Source organism: Protobothrops mucrosquamatus, unplaced genomic scaffold (genome assembly GCF_001527695.2).
Source record: "Protobothrops mucrosquamatus isolate PMUCROS unplaced genomic scaffold, P.Mucros_1.0 scaffold390, whole genome shotgun sequence".
NCBI lineage: Eukaryota > Metazoa > Chordata > Lepidosauria > Squamata > Viperidae > Protobothrops > Protobothrops mucrosquamatus.
The window spans coordinates 67,496-90,071 of NW_015386722.1; the positions used below are offsets into that span (position 1 = coordinate 67,496).

Here is a 22,576-nt window from a genome sequence, read left to right on the forward strand (position 1 = left end):
GTACTGGCTGGAGGTGAGGAAGGCAGTAGTCTGCCTACATACAGTAACCTTGAATCTTGAAGAAGATACCTCAGTAAGAGAAACTCGCCCCCTGAATTAAACGGCTCTTGGAGTCATCCCAATTTGCTCTGCTGCTTTAGACAGAAGAGGACATGCGCTGAAAAAAAGCAGCAGACTTTGCTGCACTTAAACTGAAGAGACCGCACTTCCTAACAGGGAATGCAAGCATTGCGAGGGATAAAAAAATTTAAAAGGGAAGAATAAATAGCTAAGAATGCAACCGAGGTGAAGTCCCACACCGAGTGGTGAACAGAACTGGGGGAAATCCCAAGTGATTCAACGATCGATAAAAGCATGGAAAATAGCCTAGCGAAAGCAAAAATGGTAGTAAACAGAGTTGCAGACATTGATTCTTTTTCCTTTTTTAAGGGTGGGAAGGCTTGTCTCCATTCCCGATTTTGATATCACAAGATAACCTGCTTTGGATTTCAACAAATTCCAGCATTCAGAAGAGTATTTTTATCTCAGCTAATTTTCTTTTCCAAAGAAACTTTGAAAAGTTGTTTTTTTCCCTTTCCCCACCGAAGGGCAGTCTTCAAAACCTGGCTCCAAAAGATTCAGATAGGGAGCGCCCCCTGGAGGGTTCCCGGTGGGACTGCAGGAACAGACTGTCAGCTCTGCTGGTCCTTGACAAGTAAGACGGTGTGCTGCCCTCCGGCTGTCACGGAGAGAACGCTGCGGTTCTCCAGCTGCTGGCCGGACATCTGAACAGGGCTCCAGACGTCCTCTTCATCTCCTGTGGCCAGCTGAAGGTTTGATCCCATGCCCCAAGCAAAGGCATGACCTATAGAGAAGTAGAGCATGAAGGTCAAAAACAGCAAGCGGCCGTTCTCCATCTAGCTAAGACAGTGGTTCTCAACCTTTTTAATGCCGCGACCCCCAACCAGTCGTAAGTCGAGGACTAAACCGGTCATAAGTCGAGGACTACCCAACCTGTCGTAGGTCGAGGACTTTCCCTGCCCGGGAGCGCCGCGCATGCATGGTTCCGCCCCCTGCGCCGGCTGAGGCGTAGCTGGCAAGCGGCAGAGACAGAGCAGGCTGACCACCAGCTGGCCCAGCTCAAGGGAGGTAAGGAACCCGCCGGAAAAGGGGGAAAAAATGGCAGACAGCCTTGCTTGGTGACCCCCGTGAAATGGTTGATCACCCATAGGTTGAGAACCGCTGAGCTAAGACATGCAACAGCTGATTGTCTTGGGTGATTCCTGCATATATATATATATGAGAAATAGAGGGGAAGATGCTGGACTAGGAATAAGGAGACCTGGGTTCAACCCAACCTTAGCCATGGAGCAACTTTGGGTAAATCACCCTTTCTTGGATCAACATATCCATAGTCCTCGCTTAGCAACCATTTGAAGTTACAATGGGGTTGAAGCACCAATCCTTGAATTTTACAACAGTTGCAGCGTTCCCTAATCATGTGATTGCCATTTGGGCACATTTACAACTATCACAGCATCCTGCGGTCACGTGATAACCATTCAGGCGCTTCAAAACCACCTTGCAACAGAGAAGATGGAAGTAAAACTGTTAAACTGCGGTTATGAGATCTTTCATTTGACAGTCAAGTGGGAAGTGAAGTCATAAGTCCCATCGCAGTCACAATTTTACACTTAGCAATTGTCCCCTTTGAGAAAAAGCAGGATGCAACTGAAGTCCTTAAAAATACATCAAGTATTATTGCAGTGAGTTGAAAGTAAACAAAAAAAATTGTGCAAACTGCAGGACCAACACCAGTTCTCTATATTTGCTCAGGCTCACCATCTTCTGTCACGGAATAGCCAACTCGTTCTCCACAGGCCACCGAAGTTGATTTGGGCAAACCAGGGACAGCGGTGGGAGAGTTCTTCTCACCAACTCCTTTTCCTAGGCCCAACATACCATAGTCTGCACGTCCAAGACTATACACAGTGCCTGTTTGAAGGTGGGAACCAATAAAAAGAGAAAGAGAAGATGTTCTACTAAGAGGAACCCCAATAAACCCAACCACAAAGTGATACAGAAGTCTCCATGATACAAAGTCTTCAAAGACTATATGACCAGCAACGGCTGCATCAGGATTTGTATATAGGAGCCCTTCAACCCCCAATTGAACAGAGGTTAATGCAAAGAAAGAAATCAACCCAACCCAAAGAAATCAACTCTGCCCACAGTTTGGAGTTCGATCCTGATGGGGCTCAAGGTTGACTCAGCTTTCCACCTTTCTGAGGTTGGTAAAAGGAGGACCCAGATTGTTGGGGCAATAGGCTGACATTGTAAATCGCTCAGAGAGTGCTGTAAAGCACTATGGATTGGCATATAAGTCTAAGGGTTATTATTATTCTAGGTAGTGCCTGAGTAGGGCAGAGCAGAGAACAACTGCTTCCCATGAATCTACACTTCCAGGTGACCCACCTTCTGAATCCAGACAAACAGTGTGATGCTGCCCACCAGAGAATCCAACCCACGATCGGGTGGAATTCTTAAATGCTGTCAGAATTTTTGGAGAATAATAAGTGGCAATTTCTTGGGAACCTGCAGGGATAGAAAAGTAAATGAGATTGATGGAGATTAATGAAGTAACAGCAGCCCATTACCATTTTAAGCCCATTTTGCTACAAATGATTGGAAACTACATATCAGCCACAAGCATGTAGAACTAGTCCTAACCCAAGATGTTTGTCAGAGAAGGAACAAAGCACTTCTTTCCCCCTCTGTGCCTAGCACTGAAACTCCTGCCTCCCTGCACATCAACATTATGGTCAACACAAAAAGCAATTTTCACCACAAATTTCATAAACAATACTATCATTTGTTTCCCTAGTCTTCACCAGGTGGAGGAAAACCAACTTCTTCTCCTGAATTATTTAGGATCATAAGGTCCTCAAAGATCTCTTTGTCTCACCAGGAGTATTTTGGACACCTCCTGAATCCCATCAACCTGAATGACAACCAGGCTCACCTCACAGTTTGGGGGATCATAACAAGATCCCTGAAGATTGGAGCAGTTCAAAATAAGAAGCAAAGCTAGCATATCTCTAGGCCAGAGAAAGCCTTCCCTGATTTGGGATCATAAGGTCTTTAGAGACCGGTCCATCTTACCATGACGGCACTGGGTATATCCCAAGCCTATGATAAACATCAACTCACCCAACTGGTAATAATTGGAGAGGCCAAACCCAACCACGTGTCCCTCCTGCGTGATGGCAATGGTGGAGTAAGAGCCACAGAAGACATCCCTGATGTTGCCTTTGGTCTTGCAGCCTCTCTGCTTTATGGTGACCACTTGGGGGAGCAACAGCCGCGCTGGAGGAAGAGAGGAAAGATGTTTAGGAAGAATCGGGTCAATATTCGTGCATTATATTTAATTAAGGATGGAGGTCTGACTATCTGGTGCTTAGATGCCACTTGCATAGCTAACAAGTCAATCAATCAATCAATCTGTCTCTATATCATCTATCTATATCTATATCTATATATATCATTTATCTATCTATATCTATCTATATCTATTTATCTATCTCTATCTATGCCAAAAAAAATGCAACAAACAGGACAAATAGATAAAACTGGTCCATTCAATGAAATAAACAGCTGCTGAATCAAACACTGTATAAGAGGAATTAAATTAAAATTAAGTTAAATGCTGAACTCACCCAAGCCCCGTCTTCCTCCTCGGACCACAAAAATTTGGGGCACACGCCCCAGCTGACCATTGTCTCCACATCCACAGGTATAAAGGTTGCCAGTATTGGACACCAAAGCCAAGTGATGACTCCCTAAAAAGAAGACAAGCTGCCTCATGGGTGGCTCAAGAATTTTCCCAACATTCTATGTAAATATGGAATCTGGACTGGAAGAAATCTATACTTCAGAAGTTTTCTATCGCTTTTTGAAGGTTATTTTACTGTAAAAATGAGAGGTTGGAACAGTATAGTCTTACATAATCTAGACTTAATAATATGTTAAAAGATTGAACTGGTTTTACATGGTCTTTTTTAAAGATGATTTTAATGACTATATTTATGATTACCTTTTTTTCTAACTACAGTACTAATACTACCACTATTGTTCTATTTTTATCTTTGTATTCACTAATAAATAACATGGATTTTTTAAAAATATCTTTTCTTCCCCTCTTCTGTCAAGGTGCAATGATGAGTTAAAGTTGATACCTATGCTTTTTGGAATTCAAAGCACAGGGAAAATCCTGTATTTTCACAAACTTTACTCAATGGAAGGTAAACCCAAACAGACTATTAACCTGAACATCAGCCACTGACTAGGTTCATGAATTCACCAAGCCATGTCAACATTTGCTGGTGAGATGACTTAGCTGAAGCCACCCATTAGAGCAGGGGTAGTCAACCTTGGCTCTTGTATGACTCATGGACTTCAACTCCCAGAATTCCTGAGCCAGCCATGCCTGAGGTTTCCAAGCTGAGCCATGCTGGCTCAGGAATTCTGGGAGTTGAAGTCCATGAGTCATAAAAGAGCCAAGGTTGACTACCCCTGCATTAGAGTTTCACGCTGCATGTGAAACAGACCAACATGACATGCTTGCTTGGCAAACTTGCTTTTAAAAAATCTAGTTTGGGGAGAAGTATGAATGTAGCCAGTGTCACTCACCAGACGCAATTTTAACAACTGGGACATCCAACTGTAGTTCTACTGGGAACAAGCTGCCACTGTCAGACTGCGAATTCTCTTCGCCTTTCTGAGGAGCTAGTAAACCAATAACGCCGTTTTCATCCTAAGAAGATGCAAATGTGTGAGAGAAAGCACTGGTGGGCAACTCAAAAGAGGAAGCCAACGACAGCTTTTGTCTCCAAGCAAAACAGGCAACCTACCCGAAAAGCACCCCAAATGAAGACATGTCCGTCTTCGGTCAATGCTGCAGTGTGACTGTCTCCCGCTGACACCTGCACCACCTTCTCCTTCAGGTCGACCAAGCCCGGCACAGCGTCAGACCCTTCCTCTGACGTGTCCCTCCCCAAGGCCCCCTCGTCATTGCAGCCAAAAGTGTAGATCTGGAAGAAGAGAATGGGTCACGGTGTAAAATTAAGAGGAACATCCGGGACTAGAACGTCTCCAGCAGGGGTAGTCAACCTTGGCTCTTTTATGACTCGTGGACTTCAACTCCCAGAATTCCTGAGCCAGCTAAGCTGGCTCAGGAATTCTGGGAATTGAAGTCCACGAGTCATAAAAGAGCCAAGGTTGACTACCCCTGGTCTCCAGGCTGTCAGTTATGAGTCAACCTATCAACCTGAAGAGAAGACCCTCAAAGTAATTTCACTGGTGGACAGCAGTTATGGGATTACTAGCATTTCTTTTTTCCATTGGGGGAGGGGGTTAAGGCAAAACCCATCAGAACTGTTCAAATCTGGCAAGGAATCCAAGGTTTCCATTCAATGGACCACCTCCCCATGTGTTCCTGCTCTTTACCAAACTCAAATTGGTAAAGATTGTGGTGACATGCAGACAAACAACACATATGTATGTATACCTGTCCTTTTGTGTCATCAGGGCACACTTGAGGATCTCACGACAGCGTGACAGAACGCAAAGTGTGTTGCTAGTTTCTGGGCCAGATCTGTTTAATTGGTACGTAGTTTAATCTTTTATTTTGTATTTTAAATGTTATGTTTTATAGTATGCCTTATTTTAGTGGTGATCCTTCTGACACAAACATATTAAACTGCACAGAGGGGATTTGAAGCATCAACTTCCACCTTTAAGCCAGTTCAAATCTATTTCAAACTTCAAAACCAGACAACTGAAATTGGTTTACCATCGAGATGGAGACAGAAAAATCTAAGATCAAGCCATGTGTTTTCAGGAAGTTTCACAGGAGTTAGGATGGCCTTTTTGGTGGTGGCCCCAAAATCTTAGAATTATTTTTCTTAGCAGCTTATTCCCCTAGGACAGAGGTCCCCAAGCTTTTGGGCACCAGGGACCAGTTATGTGGAGAGAGGTTTTTCCATGGACTGGAGGGGGTGTGCTTTTGTGTGCTGCCTTTGCTTGTTTGTGCAGACCGTTGCTGGCATGCCGCGGCCCAGTACCGGTCCACGGACCGGGGGTTGGGGACCCCTGCTCTAAGAGAATACTAGGTTCAGGAAAGTCTTGGGGGAGGGGAGAAGCGTAATTTAAGCACTCTATGCACATAAGCACAGCTTTCTATATGAAACCGAGGTATTTCTGGACTCACTTTGCCTGTTTCGCTCAGACATACTGTATGAACCCCCCCTGCCTCAGCTTGGATGATTTTCTCAGGGAGCTGCAGCAGGGCAGGTCTCTTCCGTGCCAGCACATCTGGTCCAAGGCCCAACTGTCCAAGATCACCTTGCCCCAGGGTCAACACCAGTCCTGGCTCGCTTTGGTGTGATGAATGGCTAACTGGATAAGAGCAGGAGGAAGGGACGTAAAAGAGAAAACAACCTTTCAAAATCCAATCTGAGAGCTTAAAATTCCAGACTAGAATATTTAAACCAGATGTTTCCTAAATCAAAAGGAGCCTCTCCTATGCAGGTAGTCCTTGACTTACAACCTTTCGTTTAGTGACTTTTCTGAAGCAGAAAAAAGTGACTTGTGATCACTGCACCATCATCCCCATGGTCATGTGATCAAAATTCGGGCACTTGGCAACTGGCAGGCAGCTGCACTGTCGTAGGGTCATGTGATCACCATTTATAACAGGGGTCTTCAAAGTTGGCCCTTTTATGACTTGTGGACTTCAACTCCCAGAATTCCTCAGCCAGGCGTGCCTGGCTGAGGAATTCTGGGAGTTGAAGTCCACAAGTCATAAAAGGGCCAACTTTGAAGACCCCTGATTTATAATCTTCAAAATCAGCTTCCGACAAAGTCAATGTGGGAAGCCAGGTTTGCTTAACGATTGCATGATTCACTTAACAACTGGGGCAAAAAAAGATAATAAGATGAGGTGCACTCACTTAGCAATGGAAATGCTGGGCTCAAGGTGGTCATAAGTCAAGGACTACCTGTACAAGGTATACGGTGTACTCTCTACGCACACAAGCACTATGGCTAACCTACCAAGGTTTATCTGTTGTGACAGTGCACAATTAGAACACACAAATGATGGATCCCCACCCCAAAGTTTTTACTTTCTGAACCCAAAGTTAGGGAGAAATTAAAAGAAGAGGGAAAGGAGTTGAAATCCCAAACTTCTGGACATTGTACTAAACCTGTTTTGGACAAGGAGGCGGCTCCCGTTGAGAAGCATTTTGGGGGCAAAGCATGAGATCAGCACAGCCCTTGAGATTAAAAACGAATTTTAAAAAAGGACCTGCTAATTCCCACAATAATGGTCAAATCTACCTACATTCAACCATGCAGAGGAAAAGAACCCTTTGAAGCAAGTAAAATCATACTCCAAACTTGCAGTGTTTCTTAATTTGGCCACCTGAAGATATGTGGACTTCAACTCCCAGAATTCTCCCGCCAGCCCTGCTGGCAGAGGAATTCTGGGAATTGAAATCCACACATCTTCAAGCAGCTAAGATTGACAAACACCGGACCAAAGAAATATGCTGACATCAATCATAGTTAACAAGGGTTTGGTAAACAAGAACTGTATGGTAAGACTAAAACTTTTGCTGGTTAAGGACTGAGAGTGCTTGGATCGGAACAATATTCCCAGCACGGGGCATCTCACCTTTTGTCCGCTTCACTTTTAAAATGTCATCTTTTTCTAATACCCGTTTTCTTGGCATGTTTCTTTAAAGCTGCGGGACAGAAGAGAGAAAAAGAAAAGGGCAACAGATCCATTCAATTAATTAAATCTTAATATGTTCTCTTCAAATCAAATTTCATTACAGTTGACAGCAGGCAAGCCAGCCCAAAGGGAGAAAATAATAATTAAAATTTAAAATAATGCTGATGTAAAATAATGCAATGTATAGGAATAATAGATAAAAAGCAAGTTAAGAAATCTTTACATTAAAAAATGCAATAACCGGAGGAACATGAAAACATGTGGAAACACAGGCTTACATCACTACATCAGTAGTCTCTGTTACCTTTCTAGTCTTTTTTTATTTTATCACTTATTTTATTCTATGGATAGTCCTCAACTTACGACCGCAATTGAGCCCAACATTTCTGTTGCTAAGCAAGATGTTTGTTAAGTGATTTTAGCCCTATTTTACAATCTTTCTTACCACAGTTGTTAAATGAAACACTGCAGTTGTTAAATTAGTCACACGGTTGTTAAGTGAATCTGGCTTCCCCATTGACTTTGCTGGTCAGGTCACAAAAGGGGATCACATGACCCTGGGACACTGCAACCGTCATAAATACGAGTCAGTTGCCAAGCGTCTGAATTTTGATCACATAACCAGGCGGATGCTGAAACGGTCATAACTGTGAAAATGGTCATAAGTCACTTTTTTAGTGCCATTGTAACTTTGAATAGTCACTAAATGAATAGTTGTAAGTCAAGGATTACCTGAACTCAGGGTTGGGATTTCTTGTCTGGACTACCTCAAAGGGCTGACAAGGGCCTTCCAAAACACCATGAGGGTGGGAGCCATCTGGCTATCAGGGGGAGCCTTACTCCAGAGGACCGGTACCATGACCGAGAAAGCATATTTTCCTGGATTCTGACTGTTTACAATTTATTTATTAAATTTATATGTTGCCCATCTCACTCATAAAACGACTCTGGGTGGCTTCCGAAAAGTAAAAAAATAAATATAAAGACAGTTAAAATTAAGAAGAGTTGCATAGTTTAATTAAGGGGACCTGGAAGTTTAACCCAACCTTGTTGGCTCATACTGTCCATGCGTATCCCAAAGGAGAGAGGCAGTCCCTCAAATAATTGTGGATAACCATAGGAGCTGCGGTGGTAAAGTGGTTAAAATGGAGTATTGCTGACTCTATAAACTACACAGAGAGTGCTGTATAAAGCACTATGGAGCGGTAGATAAGTCTGAGTGCTATTGCTAACCAGGTTCTATGCTGCGTAAGGGTTTATTGGTGTAACCAACCACCCAGATCTGTACCCAGAAACAGGGGTCTCCAACCTTGGCAACTTTAAGACTTGTGGACTTCAACTCCCAGAATTCAACTCTGGGACTTCAACTCCCAGAGTTGAAGTCCACAAGTCTTAAAGTTGCCAAGGTTGGGGACCTCTGCCCAGAAACAGACAGGTAGCTCGTGCAGCTTGCAAAGGTGGCATGCTCAATTGACTCAATTTGTCTGTCACTAAATGGTTTTCCTTTTCCAACAGCAAGGAACAGCAAGCAACATTCTGAAGATGGTGCACCCTGCATGTGTGAAGAGGAAGAAACATGGCCACAGTGCCTTAACGCTGAAATTGTTCAGGGACAGAAGCAATTTTAGTAGATAAAGGCTTCCCTTGTTTTACATCTCCTGAGACTATCCGCAAAGAATCCTCGAATATAGTAAAGCATTGTTACTTACACTCACAACCACAGTGTGCTGCTGCTGCCTTAGGGCCACCTGTTCAGTCCTCTCGAGAGATTGGCTATGCCTGGAAAACTCATGGACTCTTAAAATCATAAATTAAAACAAAAGAAAGATCAGAATGTTATTCAGAAATGCTTACAACCAACTCACACTGTTACACATGTGCTCTCAGGTTCGGCCTTGCACACGCACAGCCCTGGTAAACCTCCACGCTCAAATCACTTTCAACCGGAGCTTCAGGACCCTTTTACTCCCCCAAACTCCTTGCTGTTGATGGGACCTGGGGAGGGGCTTCCCATATCTCAGGCCCAATTTCTTTTGTCTGATTCAGGTGCCCTTTTTTCCCTTTCTTTCATTAAGGACTTGGTTCCTTCTTAACTATTTTTCCTAAGAGAGCTTTTCCTGGCTTTTGTCTATCCTGCTTACTTCCTCTTTAGGTATAGCAGCTTAGGCCTAGTCTCACACTCCCAAATCTACGAAGGGATCTATGAGCCATTAACTGACTTAGAGGAACAGTCATCCATTCTGGCACAGCAAGAATTTGGCTTGATCTACTTTGGGTCACTTCTGATGTGAGAGCAAGACTGACTCTAGTCTTGTGAATGTCTAGTTCACAAATAAGCTTTGTAAAAAATTCAATTCCAATTCCACACTGGAATCAAGAGAGTAATGGGCCCTGGAGAAAGAATTTATTCTCGACTTGAGTTCCACCTGTCACAGTTGTTGAGATTCATCTGCCAGGAAAGAAACAAAGATATTCTCTATCTACAAAATGAGTCAATTGCAAATGTACCAAACTTTGGCTAAGAGGCCAAACTTTCTTAATCTCTCTTCTCCAGGTCATCTTTGCTGTAGCCTGATAGAAAGATAACTTTTTCCTGTGGGGCACCACAGTGCCACTTTTGGCTGATAAACATGACTACAATTTTACGGTGTGCAGTTTATGTTCTTGGGAAGGAGTGCAATGTTCCCCTCACCCTTCTTATTAAAGGGATGGCTGGTCTAGTTAATTGAAGGGATGGACAAGTTCTTCCCATTCTACAATCTTTATCATGATTACATCACCCATCTTCAAGGAGCAAAGGACCCATCATTTTCACATTGTCAATTTTATCCCCAGCTTATCATCTAAGATAGGCTAAGCTCAAGCAGAAAAAATGGCTGAGCCTATATAAAGGGATCCACAGAAGAATAAGGGGAGGGGGGGCACGCAGTGGCTCAATGGTTAAAGGTGTTGAGCTTGTCAGCTCAGCCAGGTTCAAGACTCAAGTGCTTCATAACAGGATGAGCCCGTTACTTGCCCCAGCTCCTTCCCACCTAGCATGGAAAGCATGCAAGCAGATCAATAGGTAACACTTCGGTGGGAAGGTAACAGCATTCTGTGCGTCTTTAGCCATGCTGGCCACATGACCCCACAAGTGTCTTTGGACAACACTGGCTCCCTCAGTTAAGAAACGGAGAAGAGTACTGCCTTCTAGAGTTGGACACAACTGGACAGGAAAAACCTTTACCTTATATATAAGAATAAAGAGTTGGACCCAACTCTCAACACAAAAGTCATTAGGTTACACTGCTTTCTCTTTTACACAGAGATACTTCTATGTGAAAAGTCCGTAGGGAAAGCACATACTTCGGTACTTACTCTGGTCTCAACTGTGGTTATAAATCAGGGATTACCTGTATATCTTTAAACAACATTCAAGGACAAGCAGTTCCCCCCACTCTTGAAAAAGCTATTAATCTAACAATCAAGGAGAGATGAGAACATTCCATCAGGCAGAGAGTCTAGCATTATCTCCGAGACTATGGATCCAGGTTGTGGTTTAGCTGGGAATAAACGCCACTGGATCCATTGGCCAATCAGTCTCCATCAGTGTTTGTTAGGCCCATTGTTCTAATTGTTTGTTAGGCCCATTGTTCTAATCCGCTATGGCAGGCTCCCCCAAAGCCGTCAACATCAACCCCAAAGGATCAACGGGACTATCCAAGAGGTTGGTGCTATTATTAGTGGTAGCAGTAGTTAAAACAGCATTTATTAAACCATCCTCATATAATAAAGGGGGAGGGGGTGTTTGATGAACAATCTGAAACTTCCTGGGGGGTCCATGAGCTGAAGAATTTGAGGACCTCTGCTCTATGGGAGTCATAGGAGCCCCAGACCAACACCTCTAAAGCAGGGGTCTTCCAAGCTGGGCAATTTTCAGACTTGCAGACTTCAACTCCCAGAATTCCCCAGCCAGCATGCCTGGCTGAGAAATGCTGGAAGTTGAAGTTCTCAAGTGTTAAAGCTGCCAAGTTTGGAGAGCCCTGCTCTGTACTTGGCAACTTCAAGCCAGGCTGAATTCTGGGAGTTGAAATCCGCACAGAGGAATACGGAGTCCGAAAAGGAAAATAAAAGCCTACCAGATTAGCCTGCCCGGCTTTCCACTCATTCTCCCTATAAAATAAAGACTAAAACAGGAACCCTTTTAAAGTCTGTTCTCGACCGTATGGAATTGCTTTTATCCCCCCCCCCTCCGCTCCCCCTTAAGTGTCCAGGAAGCCGCCTGCATTTTGAATTTCCCGCCTGGGCCTCCCTCCCCGGGAAAGAAAGAAGGCAGGAAGGAAGGAGAGGGAGGAGGGCGAGCAAGCGGTCCCCCACGCGTCGGACTCAGCCGCGGCGGCCCCTTTCCCTTCCCCGGAGCGCGTGCGCTCCCCCCTCCCCCTCCCCCTCCCCTTAGAAGGCAAAGTTGTTACTTGGCGTTCCATCCTCCGAACGTTCGCCGGCAGCACCTTCCCCAAGCCACGTGGGCCGGGACTGGGCCCTTTCGTAACTTGGGCGAGCGGCAATCTTGGGATGGGGGGGTGAACGGAAGGGGGAAAAAATATTACCAGCCCCCCCCGCCCCGCGGGCCGGCTTAACTCTTGCCTGCCGTGATTCCCCCGCTCCCCTCGCCACGCCGTCCTCCCCCGGTCAACTCACCTGGTTCTTTACCTGTTCGCCCCCCCCACTTCTGAGTCCGGCCAAGGTTCTCTGCCTCTCCCTCCCTCTCTCCCTCTCTCTCTCTCTCGCTCGCTTTCTCCGCTTCCCCCCTCCCCTTTCCCCGGCCTGATCCGGAGGCGCGTGCGCACTGAGCGCAGAGGCCACATTGGCCGGGAAAGAGGAGAAGCGCCCCCTACAGGGTCGTTCGGAGGTGACGCTTCTGTCGATTCTTTGTGTTTCTTTGCAAATCAAGGTTTCTTTGCTTTGGACAAAGGGGGCTTCCCGAAAGCTATTCGTAGGCAACTTGTTGGCCAGCTGCAACGGATTTACACACGGATTAACCCCGGTCGGTTGCAAATCTGGTATGGGCTGGCAAATGCTGGTTACTCTGTGGCTTAGCGTGTTACAGGGCTCTTCTGTATCTTCAATCTATTGGGCAAAACTACATCCTGGCTAGTATGATAATCAGGAAAAGCGCACGGTGTAAAGACAGCCAGTTTGCCACCGCGCCTTCAGTTTCGGTAGCCGTTGCAACGTAGCTCTGCTTTGCCTTTCCTATCAGCGCAATCCGTGTCCCTCCAGAAGCCTCTTGCTTCTAGGCAATTCCAAAACCTGCTTGCAAGTTCTAACTCAGGGCTCTTCAAACTTGGCAACTTTTAAGACTTGTGGACTTCAGCTTCCAGGGCTGGCTGAGGGATTCTGGAAGTTGGAAGTCCACAAGTCTTAAAAGTTGCCAAGTTTGAAGACCCCTGTTCTGATTTTATCAGTTGTAATTAGCATTCTAGTATAAACTGCCACGGTGCAGTAATCCTCTACAAGCTTTTTTTTGCCCGTTTAATTTTCTCTAGACAAAAAAAGGGAAAAACGCTTCACTGGGTCAGATGAAAACTGCGCTCATAATCTGGTACATCGAAGGGGCAAAATCAAAGTGCTTGTTCATAATTTATCAGCCCTTAAAAGTACTTGGGACCTTTTTTTGCTCAGTTGGGTGCAATTCTCAGGCACAGCTTGGACAGATCCCTGCAATTTTTAATGGTTTTCCAGAAGTGGTTTGCCATTCCCTGCTTGTTAGGGTTGAAAGGGTGAGGCCCAAGGTTATCAGCTGACCTGTTTTCAAAGGCAGGACTAGAACTCCCCATCTCCCAGTTAACCACATCAAACTGGCTGTTGTCTTGGGAACTTGCAAATTCATTGGATGTGCAGGCTTGAAAAATCACATTCCAAAGTCTAACTCATAAATTGCAATTGGTATTTGAATAGATACAAGGGTGGTGTGATGAGTAGGTTTTGGAAAACTGGTATTGCACAAACCTTATCTTAGAGGGTTGCTACACCAGAAAAAAAGGCTTAGGAATCTTGTTTATAATTCTTGGCTGAAGAGTAGGCTAAAAATACAATTAATCAGATCCTATCATTTCCAAAAATCCACTTCCTCATTCTTAAAAAGATTGTGCACTACGTTTTTACGAAGAAGCATAAGAAGTTTCAGAGCACTTCGAAGCAGCTGGATGAGGAAAGTTTCAAATGTTAAGTGGCAAGCCAGGAAAATTGAAGTATCCATCCATTAATAGGTGAACTTCCAGCTACTCTCAATAAGCAAACTAAAGATTGCAAACCATAAAATATAACACTTCGAGCATTGGGGGGGGGGGGGAGTAACATCAGGCTATTTCAAATGGTGCCCATCAGATGGCGAACATGCAATTGATCAATTTTTGTTTTAACCTTGATTCGAATACTGCAAGTTGCTCAGATTGTACAGAAATGTACCATGTAAGTTGGGGTAATAAATTCTCAACTTTGGCCAAGTCAGTGATCATGATAAAACATGGGAGAACTATTTCTGTAATGGTGTTAAAACGAATTATAGCTTAAGTAATCAATAACATGAAGACTTGCATATAAAATGAACGGTACTGGTCTTTAATACATATATTTCTTTGTAAATATATACAGGTTCACAAAGCCATAAGCCAATGTTAAGAGGGGAAAACAAAAATACCCAATTATCAAGTATCAGTAATATATAAAAAGAACTGACAAAGGCAGAGGAATTCAGGATTATGTTCCTCTTAACGCCTTTTGTTCAGCTAAAGATCCCCAGCCACGGCAGTTGCATCAAGCAGAATCTCCAAAATTTGGCTAAGCAGGGTTTGTTAAAGCAGCTTGTCTGGATTCAAATTAGTAGGTTCATAGATGTCATTATGCGGGTGAAGGTTCGTTCTCCGAGCTTCTGGGTTGGTTTCCGAATATTTCGTTACCAGACTAGGTAACATCTTCAGCAGTGTTTAAGGATCCCCTAAACTAGGGCTCTGCAACCTTGACAACTTTAAGACTTGTGGACTTCAGCTCCCAGAATTCCTCAGCCAGCATAGCTGGCTGAGGAATTCTGGGAGCTGAAGTCCACAATCTTAAAGTTGTCAAGGTCGCAGAGCCCTGCCGTAAATGAACCTTTACCCTCATCCTACACCCGAGCTACAGATATTTGCCACTATTGCTTACATCATTATTTACAAAATAAAGTTCTCACGGCAAACTAAGAAAAACCAAATAACTCAAGTTTGTACTGTTTAATCGCAGATGCAGTTTTGTTCTATAACCCGCACTGTAATTGCTGCTGCAGTCTGCGTTGCATAAAAATTGATGTTATCCATTCAGCTGTGTCTAACTCTTGGCCATTCTAACTCTTGGCCAGGTCTCTCCTCAACTTCCAATCTTGCATTGCTTTGAGTTGTTCTGTGCTCTGGCTGGTTCATTACTGCCGGCCTTCTATCGGACGCTGCTTCGTCTAACACTTTTATTTCTCCAAGCTTGTCCAAGTAGTTTCTCTTCCACAGCAATACTGAGAACAATTCATGCTTTCAGTATTTTCCTTTAAAATAACCTGACGAGGAAAAAGCAAACAAAAATGAGCATATTTTAAGAGTCTAGAACTAGATTTTTGATAGCTACAGATCTCAGTAATTCAATTCAGCAGAAAAATACCCATTAACTCAGAGGTTCCCAACGGGGGGGTGCAAGATGATATTCCGGGGGGGGGGGGGGGGGGACTTGGGTTTAGAAGTTTCAAAATTATAGTGTATATGCATAATTCGTTGCCGTTATTTCAAACTTTTGTAAGGGGTGCGAGAATATATCAGAAGCGTTCTAGAGGCACGGGGTATAGAAAAGGTTGGGAACGGCTGCATTAACTAAAAGCAGGAATTTCATCCCCTTAAGGTCATGCAAAATATGATCCCAATTAACTAATACATTGCTGTTTTCAGTAAATATTGTACTTCATCTAGAGTCGGTTGGACAACTTGAGACCAACTTACAAATAAAATCCTAACATCTGTTTTCATTTTATGAAAACATGCAAGGAACTGTAAATTAGGTTCTTCAGTTCAAAATCCAGAAAGCTCATACTAAGAATAAAACAACATTTAACATGAAGTGAAGCATAGAGTAAGAGTGTTCGACCTTGACAACTTTAAGACTTGTGAACTTCAACTCCCAGAAACCCCAGAAACATTAACACTTGGCTACTTTTAAAACTTGTGGACTTTAACTCCCAGATTCCAGGACTTGGAAGTCTTAAAACATTGTTAAGGCTGGATACCCCAAGCATAGAACAAGGAAAGGAAAGGAAAGGATGCAATCAGAATGTCTCCTGCATGGTTTATCTCCTCAGTCACAGTCCAGAGACTCAGAGAAGCAGTAGGAATATGCAGGCTGCAGACCATGGAGATCCAACTTGCTCTCCAACAGTGTGGAAGGGGACCGTATGTCATGGAGCCCGGAGGCCTACACTCCCATACGCCACATGGACAGAGCTGAGAGAGAAACCTCTCCAGGTGTCCCTGTTGGGGGAATACATCAGAGACCACTGTCATTTCTCCAAGAGGGGGACAATGGAGCAATATACAGATAGTCCTCGATTTACAACCATGTGTTTAATGACTGTACAAAGTTATAACAGCATTGAAAAAAATGATTCATGTCTCAGTTACAACTGTTGCAGCATCCCTAAAGTCGTGCGACAAAAATCAGCAACCAGCATGGCTTTGGACAAGCCAAGTCAATGAGAGGGGAAGTTGGATTCGTTTAACAAATGTGATTCTCTTAACAAATGTGGCCAAAAATAGAAGCAGGATGACTCATTTAAACTTACGTAGCAATAGAAATGCTGGTCCGTTTGTGTCATAAGTTGAGAACTAACCAGATTACCTGTATTCTGATCATAAGCAGAGGAAAAAAAGCTTTTATTAGACATCCTTGAAGACCACCACCCCTGAAATGCTGGTTACAATGTGAACGAGACACAGGAGAAAAAAAAAATCACACAAGTACCTGGGGGGGGGGTTTCCCAAAATATTTCTCCCACACATTTCAAAAATGAGCTGCCACTGCCATCTTCCTGGCTGGGCTTTCAAGCTTGCTGAAATACAGAATCAGAAATACAAAATATGTTAACATCTTCAATCTGTGGCTCTTGCTACATTCCTGGTTGGGTTATAAAGTTTGTGTCTCCTTCACGGTTCTTTGAAGGTTCCATTTTAGTATGCAGAAATGACAGGCATTAAGGATGCAATCAGAATGTCTCCTGCATGGTGTATCTCCTCTGTCACAGTCCAGAGACTGAGAGAAGCAGTAGGAATATGCAGGCTGCAGACCACGGAGGTCCAACTTGCTCTCCAGCAGTGTGGAAAGGGACCGTATGTCATGGAGCCCGGAGGCCTACACTCCCATACGCCACATGGACAGAGCTGAGAGAGCACAACCTCTCCAGGTGTCCCCGCTGGATTATGTGAACCACAAATTGCTGCATTGCTGGAAGTGTGGCTAGTCTTCATGATTTCACATAACTGTAGCTCAAGATAAAACTGAAAAGAAATAGGAGGCCAACAGTATCTTAAAAAGTCACCTCTCCACCTAGAAATCAGCATTTTGGGAAGCCCCATGTGCTATTTCAAGTAGACATTTCCAACAAAAGCAACTTCAGTTACAGATTTTGCAAGAGTCTAATAGGAGAAAAACATTGCACTGATCCAGATTGTTACATCAGAATTCCCAGCAAGAACAATAGCAAGGCACGATTCAGTCAAATCTAAGGCACCACAGATCATACCCTTCCAAGTTTGATTTTGGTTTTAAGCATTGGAGCTAGGATATAGGTGTGCAAGCCTATGCTTGTAACACCACTGTTGTAGGCTTGTTCCTGGTTAAAGTCTTTCAACATACCTGAAATAAATGATCGGGCAATTTATGGTGTTTGTTTCAGTCCAGCTAGAGGCCTGCTATGACACTTAAGAAAACAATATAGTGCTAAAGTTCTATTGCTGAAAATTTATGTTAACAGTGACCTCTTGTTACCTATAGACCCCCAAGGGATGCCAAACTGCCTGTACAGCTAAAGGAGCCCAGGAAATCCCATACCTTCTGCTTTTGAACCAGATTATATTCACAGCATCAAACATTGTCCATGATCTGAAAATGGCCAGAAGGGCAAATAGGGGGATGTATCAAGTGCCATAAGACGTTCCATCAGCAGCAAAGTTCAACCAAACCAGAAGGCTGCCTGCATGGAAAAGAAAGCAGAGTGGGTGACAAAAGTTTAACTGCAACAACAGGTCTGTACTTTTCCCCCAATTTCTTTTATACCACCATTCTTTAAGGGAATTCCAACCAACTACCTACCCCACAACCACATCAGAGTACATACACAAAATTCCAAGTATCCCAAAAGTAATATAACCAGACATATTTGTGTTTGCTTGGAAAGCCATTTTTGCTTGATCAAGTATGTTTCCTGCATGGTTTATCTCCTCTGTCACAGCCCAAAGACTCAGAGAAGCAGTAGGAATATGCAGGCTGTGGACATGGAAGATCCAACTTGTTCTCCAACAGTGTGGAAGGGGACCATACGTCATAGGACAGAAGCCTACGCTCCCATACGCCACAGGGACAGAGCTGAGAGAGTGCCATCTCTCCAGGTATCCTTGTTGGAACCAATCATGTTGAATACATCCCTACATTTATATGAATTTAATTAGAACTATGGGCATCAAAACTTAAAAAATAAAAAGGGAAAGTTTATTAATACCTTTATGCTCCGAAGTGTTCATCTTTGAGTTAAGGAGCATTTTCAGGAGCATCAAACAGGAACCAACAAGGTTCTTGCCTGCAATAAAACTTACATTAGAAATGAATACAACTCTGGAAACAATGTCATAACGCATTTACAGATATAGCCATGCAGCTTTGGGAGCTATAGTATGTGCTTAAAATGTGCACACCTAAAGACAATTATAACTGATTCTATAAATAATGGCTCAAAAAGGCACAATTCAACATAACCCATGATCCAGCCATGCACATAAATGCTTAACTACTAAAACTTCTGAGCACATTAAAGCTCAACTTTAAGCACGCTTTCAGAATAAAGGAACTATTATTTTTATCAAGGAGGCACACATGAGAGTTTGAGTGAAGAAAATAACCCAACTCGCTTCAAGGTCACCATTAATTAATTAGGTAGATTACTGAAGCTTCAATAAACAGTAAACTTTCCCTATTCCCAACCCGATTGTATTTCGAATAATTCTTCACAGAACCTTCTTTTATTCCCTCTAAAAGGACTTAGAGCTAATTCAAAGAAAATAAATATTCAACAGACGATCATCTATTTTGCATCAGTTCTGCATGGGAAAGAGGGGGGGGGAATATCTTTTAATAATAATTCGGGGATGGGCGGACAAAGGCTGAAGTGCATAAATCTGTGTAAGATTCACTTTGCCCTTTTTCAAAACACTTCTTTAAGTTACCTTGATTAAAAATAAATGATTTCTCTTATAAAGTCAAGTCTTCTTTATGCAATTTCTAACGGCCACTGCAATTGTTGCTATTGATGCACGAATATCGAAAGCCGCCCAGAACCGCTATGGGTCGGGGGGGACATAAAGTTAATAAATACATTAATAAATCTGGACGTGCAACGCTAATTAATGTTTTTATGTTATTAAAACATCAACTAGGCCACTGCCGCAACCGCCCTATTTAGCCAGAGATACCATTGACCACGACTCACCTCCTTCCACCACGTGCCAAAGAAAGAACGAAAAGGCCCCGACGCTCCTATTTATAGTTTGCTGAGGATGCCGGGAAAAGAAAATGAAACGAGATTCCCAGAGAAAACAAGGCGGAAACGCTGCGATTGCAAGCACGCCCCCTACTGACCAAAGGCTAGCAGCTCTCCTAACAAGAAAGGATTTTTCCCTCTAGTTTTTCTCAGATTTTCTATCGAATTGCTAGAAGAATATAATGTACTTTTTCTTGATTGTTTTACAATGCAAGGATCTATTTTTCAAACCTCAAAAATAAGGTTTTCCCCAACCTATCTTTGTATTGGACTATACTTCTAGACACTAAGATGATTAGAACTATTAACCAGTGGAACAACCTGCCTCCAGAAGCGGTGAATGCTTCAACACTGGAAGTTTTTAAGAAGAGACTGGACAGACGTTTGTCTGAAATGGTATAAGGCAGGGGTCTTCAAACTTGGCCCTTTTATGACTTGTGGACTTCAACTCCCAGAATTCCTCAACCAGCATACCTGACTCCTGGTATAAGGTTTCCTGCCTGAACGGGGGTTGGACTAGATGACCTCCAAGATCCCTCCCAACATCATCATCATCATCATCATCATCATCATTATTATTATTATTATTATTATTATTATCATTATTATTATCATTATCATCATTATCATCATCATCACTACACACCCTCTTTACGGAATTACCTGTTTTCTTTGTTACCTTCTGGGAGGAGGCTCCGTAATATCCAAAGCAGAACATCCAGATTCAGTCAGTTTCATTCTGTAAGACGAAAATGCACACACACACACACACACACAGACAGACACACACACACACACACACACAGGAAAAGCCCCATTTATAACAAAAGTCTTCCAAGACATAGAAAAGCCAAAGAAAATTGCTCAAGCAGCAAAAAATAAAAAGTAACACCATCTCTGTATTTTGTTTTGTTTTTTTTTTCTTCTCTCACTCAAAGCTGTCAGATAAATAGCCTCCAGCAGACTGGCCTGGGCTTCAGTTTAAAGAAAAAGCAATAATGTTCCATCAGAGATCTGAGTGGCTCTAGTTGTTGCAAAAGCAAAAACAATGAATGCAGCCTGTTAATTTACAGAAATAGCTTTCCAGGGGCTCTAGACCAGGGGTCTCCAACCTTGGCAACTTTAAGACTTGTGGACTAGACGGGCTAGAGACAAAGGGGTAAAATTAATTACATCTGTTTAACCAGCTTAAGTCAGGGAAGCCGACATGTTACACCCGTTAATAGCCTTCGTGAAACATGCTAGCCAAAGTCAAATAACAAATACACAAAATTAAGCTTCCAGATTACAGAACGGTGTAAAACTGTATAAAAACATGTATTCAATAAATCAATTTGCCAGCTGACCTGGAATTCATTGCTGCTGTTACTAGTAGCATTGGCTTCCAAAACAAACCAACCTTCTTTCTGATATGCTCTTCATTTCATCGTATATAGCGTGTTTAAATGTGTGTTACGTATGTATACACTTTTGAGAACAAGCAAATAAATTTTATTTTTAATGTGTGCCAATGTGCCCACAGTAAAAATGACAATAAAGGTCTGTCTGTCTATTTGTCTCTGTCTGTCTCCTAGAAGTGGCTGAAAGTTTTAGTGTTAAGAGATAATGGATTGCTTGACCTGTTTAGATCAAGGAGTGAAACTTCAAAGAGATTCTAACAACATATCTGAAGACTGACCAGTAAACATAGTCACCTTGGAAGTGATTTTGGTTGATTTTTTTTTTTTACTTCTACCAACATTCCATTTAAAACAGACATGTTCAATCTTTTGACTTGCCTGGTCCTCACTGAGTGAAGAGGAATTGTCTTGGGCCACGTATAAAATATACAATCAATGTACATAAATATCAGTTTAAAAAAATCACATAATAACATTAAAGGTTTGCAATCTTTTGGGGCCGCATCACTAGCTGTCCAGGGCTCTATGCCATGCCCGATCTAAAAGAAATTAAATGTAGCTAGCATCAAATTAGCAGCTTCAACATCCCCCAATGTACTGTGAGAGCATAGGCTTCACCATGGAATTTTTAAATTAAGCCCCAAATGGTTAGGCTTACACAATACATGTATATATATATTCGTCATGGTATTCCTTTTATGTGCAAGCAACATTATGCAATTGCGGAAAGGTGCAAGCAATACATTAAGCACAAGCCATAATTCACAGCAGTGTTTCTCAACCCTGGAAGTTTAAAATGTCTGGATTTCAACTCCCTGTATTCCCCAGAGTGCTGGGAATTCTGGGATTTGAAATCCACACAAGAAGTTGCTACGGTTGAGAAACACTGATTTAGCACAATACACCAAAAAGTTCATGCAATAAATCATGCCTAAACTAAGCAATTGTGTTTTACACCAACCCTATTGTATCCCCCCATCCAGTGGTGGGATTCAGCCGGTTCACACCACTTCGGCAGAACCGGTAGCTAATTTTTTGTTGCCCAGGCCCAGAATGGACTTCCGGAAGCGGCATCCACACAGAGAACCGGTTGTTCTCATATTTGAATCCCACCCACCCCTCAATCCTTTGAATGTGCGTTTGGTAGTTCATTAACAAATTCAGTGAAGTAACTATGTTGACAACTTCAGGAACCTTGCCTGCAGAAGCCAGTTAAAATGTTGTAGATTTTTTTGTTAACATCTACCGTAAATCATCAGGCACTTCATTAAGAATATGATGAGGTTTTGAAGAACACGAAAACAGAGCACACAGGTATTATTGGGAACACAAAAAGGCCCTTGGATATTGAAACAGAGATTGCAAGTATTTCAATAGAAATGATTTTTATTATTTATTTAATTTAATTTTTATTTAATTTAATTTATATGCCGCCCTTCTCCCGACAGGGACTCAGGGCGGCGCACAACATATTTAAAACCAGAACATATATACAATCCCCCCCTTAAAACCGAATTAAACCGAATTTTAATGTTGCGTCTTCCGAATATTTAAAACCCAATGTAAAATCCACCCTAGGTCAGGTCCGCTTGCTGGAAGAGCCAT

At 42.9% G+C, this 22,576-nt stretch overlaps 1 protein-coding gene and 3 non-coding genes across 4 annotated transcripts; all 4 read right to left on the reverse strand.

Moving 5' to 3' along the window:
* Positions 1 to 415: 415 nt before the first annotated feature.
* On the reverse strand, positions 416 to 12,503 carry RCC1 (regulator of chromosome condensation 1). The gene is made up of 11 exons (XM_015815964.1): positions 12,452 to 12,503; positions 9,484 to 9,571; positions 7,715 to 7,784; positions 6,248 to 6,435; positions 4,890 to 5,069; positions 4,669 to 4,792; positions 3,696 to 3,818; positions 3,190 to 3,345; positions 2,455 to 2,574; positions 1,822 to 1,974; positions 416 to 844 (listed from the first exon to the last, which is right to left on the reverse strand). The coding sequence occupies exons 3-11, from the start codon at positions 7,770 to 7,772 to the stop codon at positions 672 to 674; spliced, it is 1,275 nt and encodes a 424-aa protein (XP_015671450.1). The 5' UTR covers positions 7,773 to 7,784; positions 9,484 to 9,571; positions 12,452 to 12,503; the 3' UTR covers positions 416 to 671.
* A 3,591-nt stretch (positions 12,504 to 16,094) lies between these two features.
* On the reverse strand, positions 16,095 to 16,300 carry LOC114922560. The gene has a single exon (XR_003810434.1). It is a non-coding gene; the product is annotated as a small nucleolar RNA SNORA73 family (small nucleolar RNA).
* A 727-nt stretch (positions 16,301 to 17,027) lies between these two features.
* Positions 17,028 to 17,235, reverse strand: LOC114922562. Its single transcript, XR_003810436.1, has one exon. It is a non-coding gene; the product is annotated as a small nucleolar RNA SNORA73 family (small nucleolar RNA).
* A 998-nt stretch (positions 17,236 to 18,233) lies between these two features.
* Positions 18,234 to 18,439, reverse strand: LOC114922561. The gene has a single exon (XR_003810435.1). It is a non-coding gene; the product is annotated as a small nucleolar RNA SNORA73 family (small nucleolar RNA).
* Positions 18,440 to 22,576: the final 4,137 nt, after the last annotated feature.

Excerpts from the sequence above, each read along its gene's own strand:
- RCC1 (XM_015815964.1), bottom strand. The coding sequence starts at position 7,772 with ATGCCAAGAAAACGGGTATTAGAAAAAGATGACATTTTAAAAGTGAAG. Across the intron at positions 3,346-3,695 it reads AGGAGGAAGACGGGGCTTGG|CGCGGCTGTTGCTCCCCCAA; the intron begins GTGAGTTCAGCA and ends CTCTTCCTCCAG. Across the intron at positions 1,975-2,454 it reads TGTTTGTCTGGATTCAGAAG|GCACTGTGTATAGTCTTGGA; the intron begins GTGGGTCACCTG and ends ACCTTCAAACAG.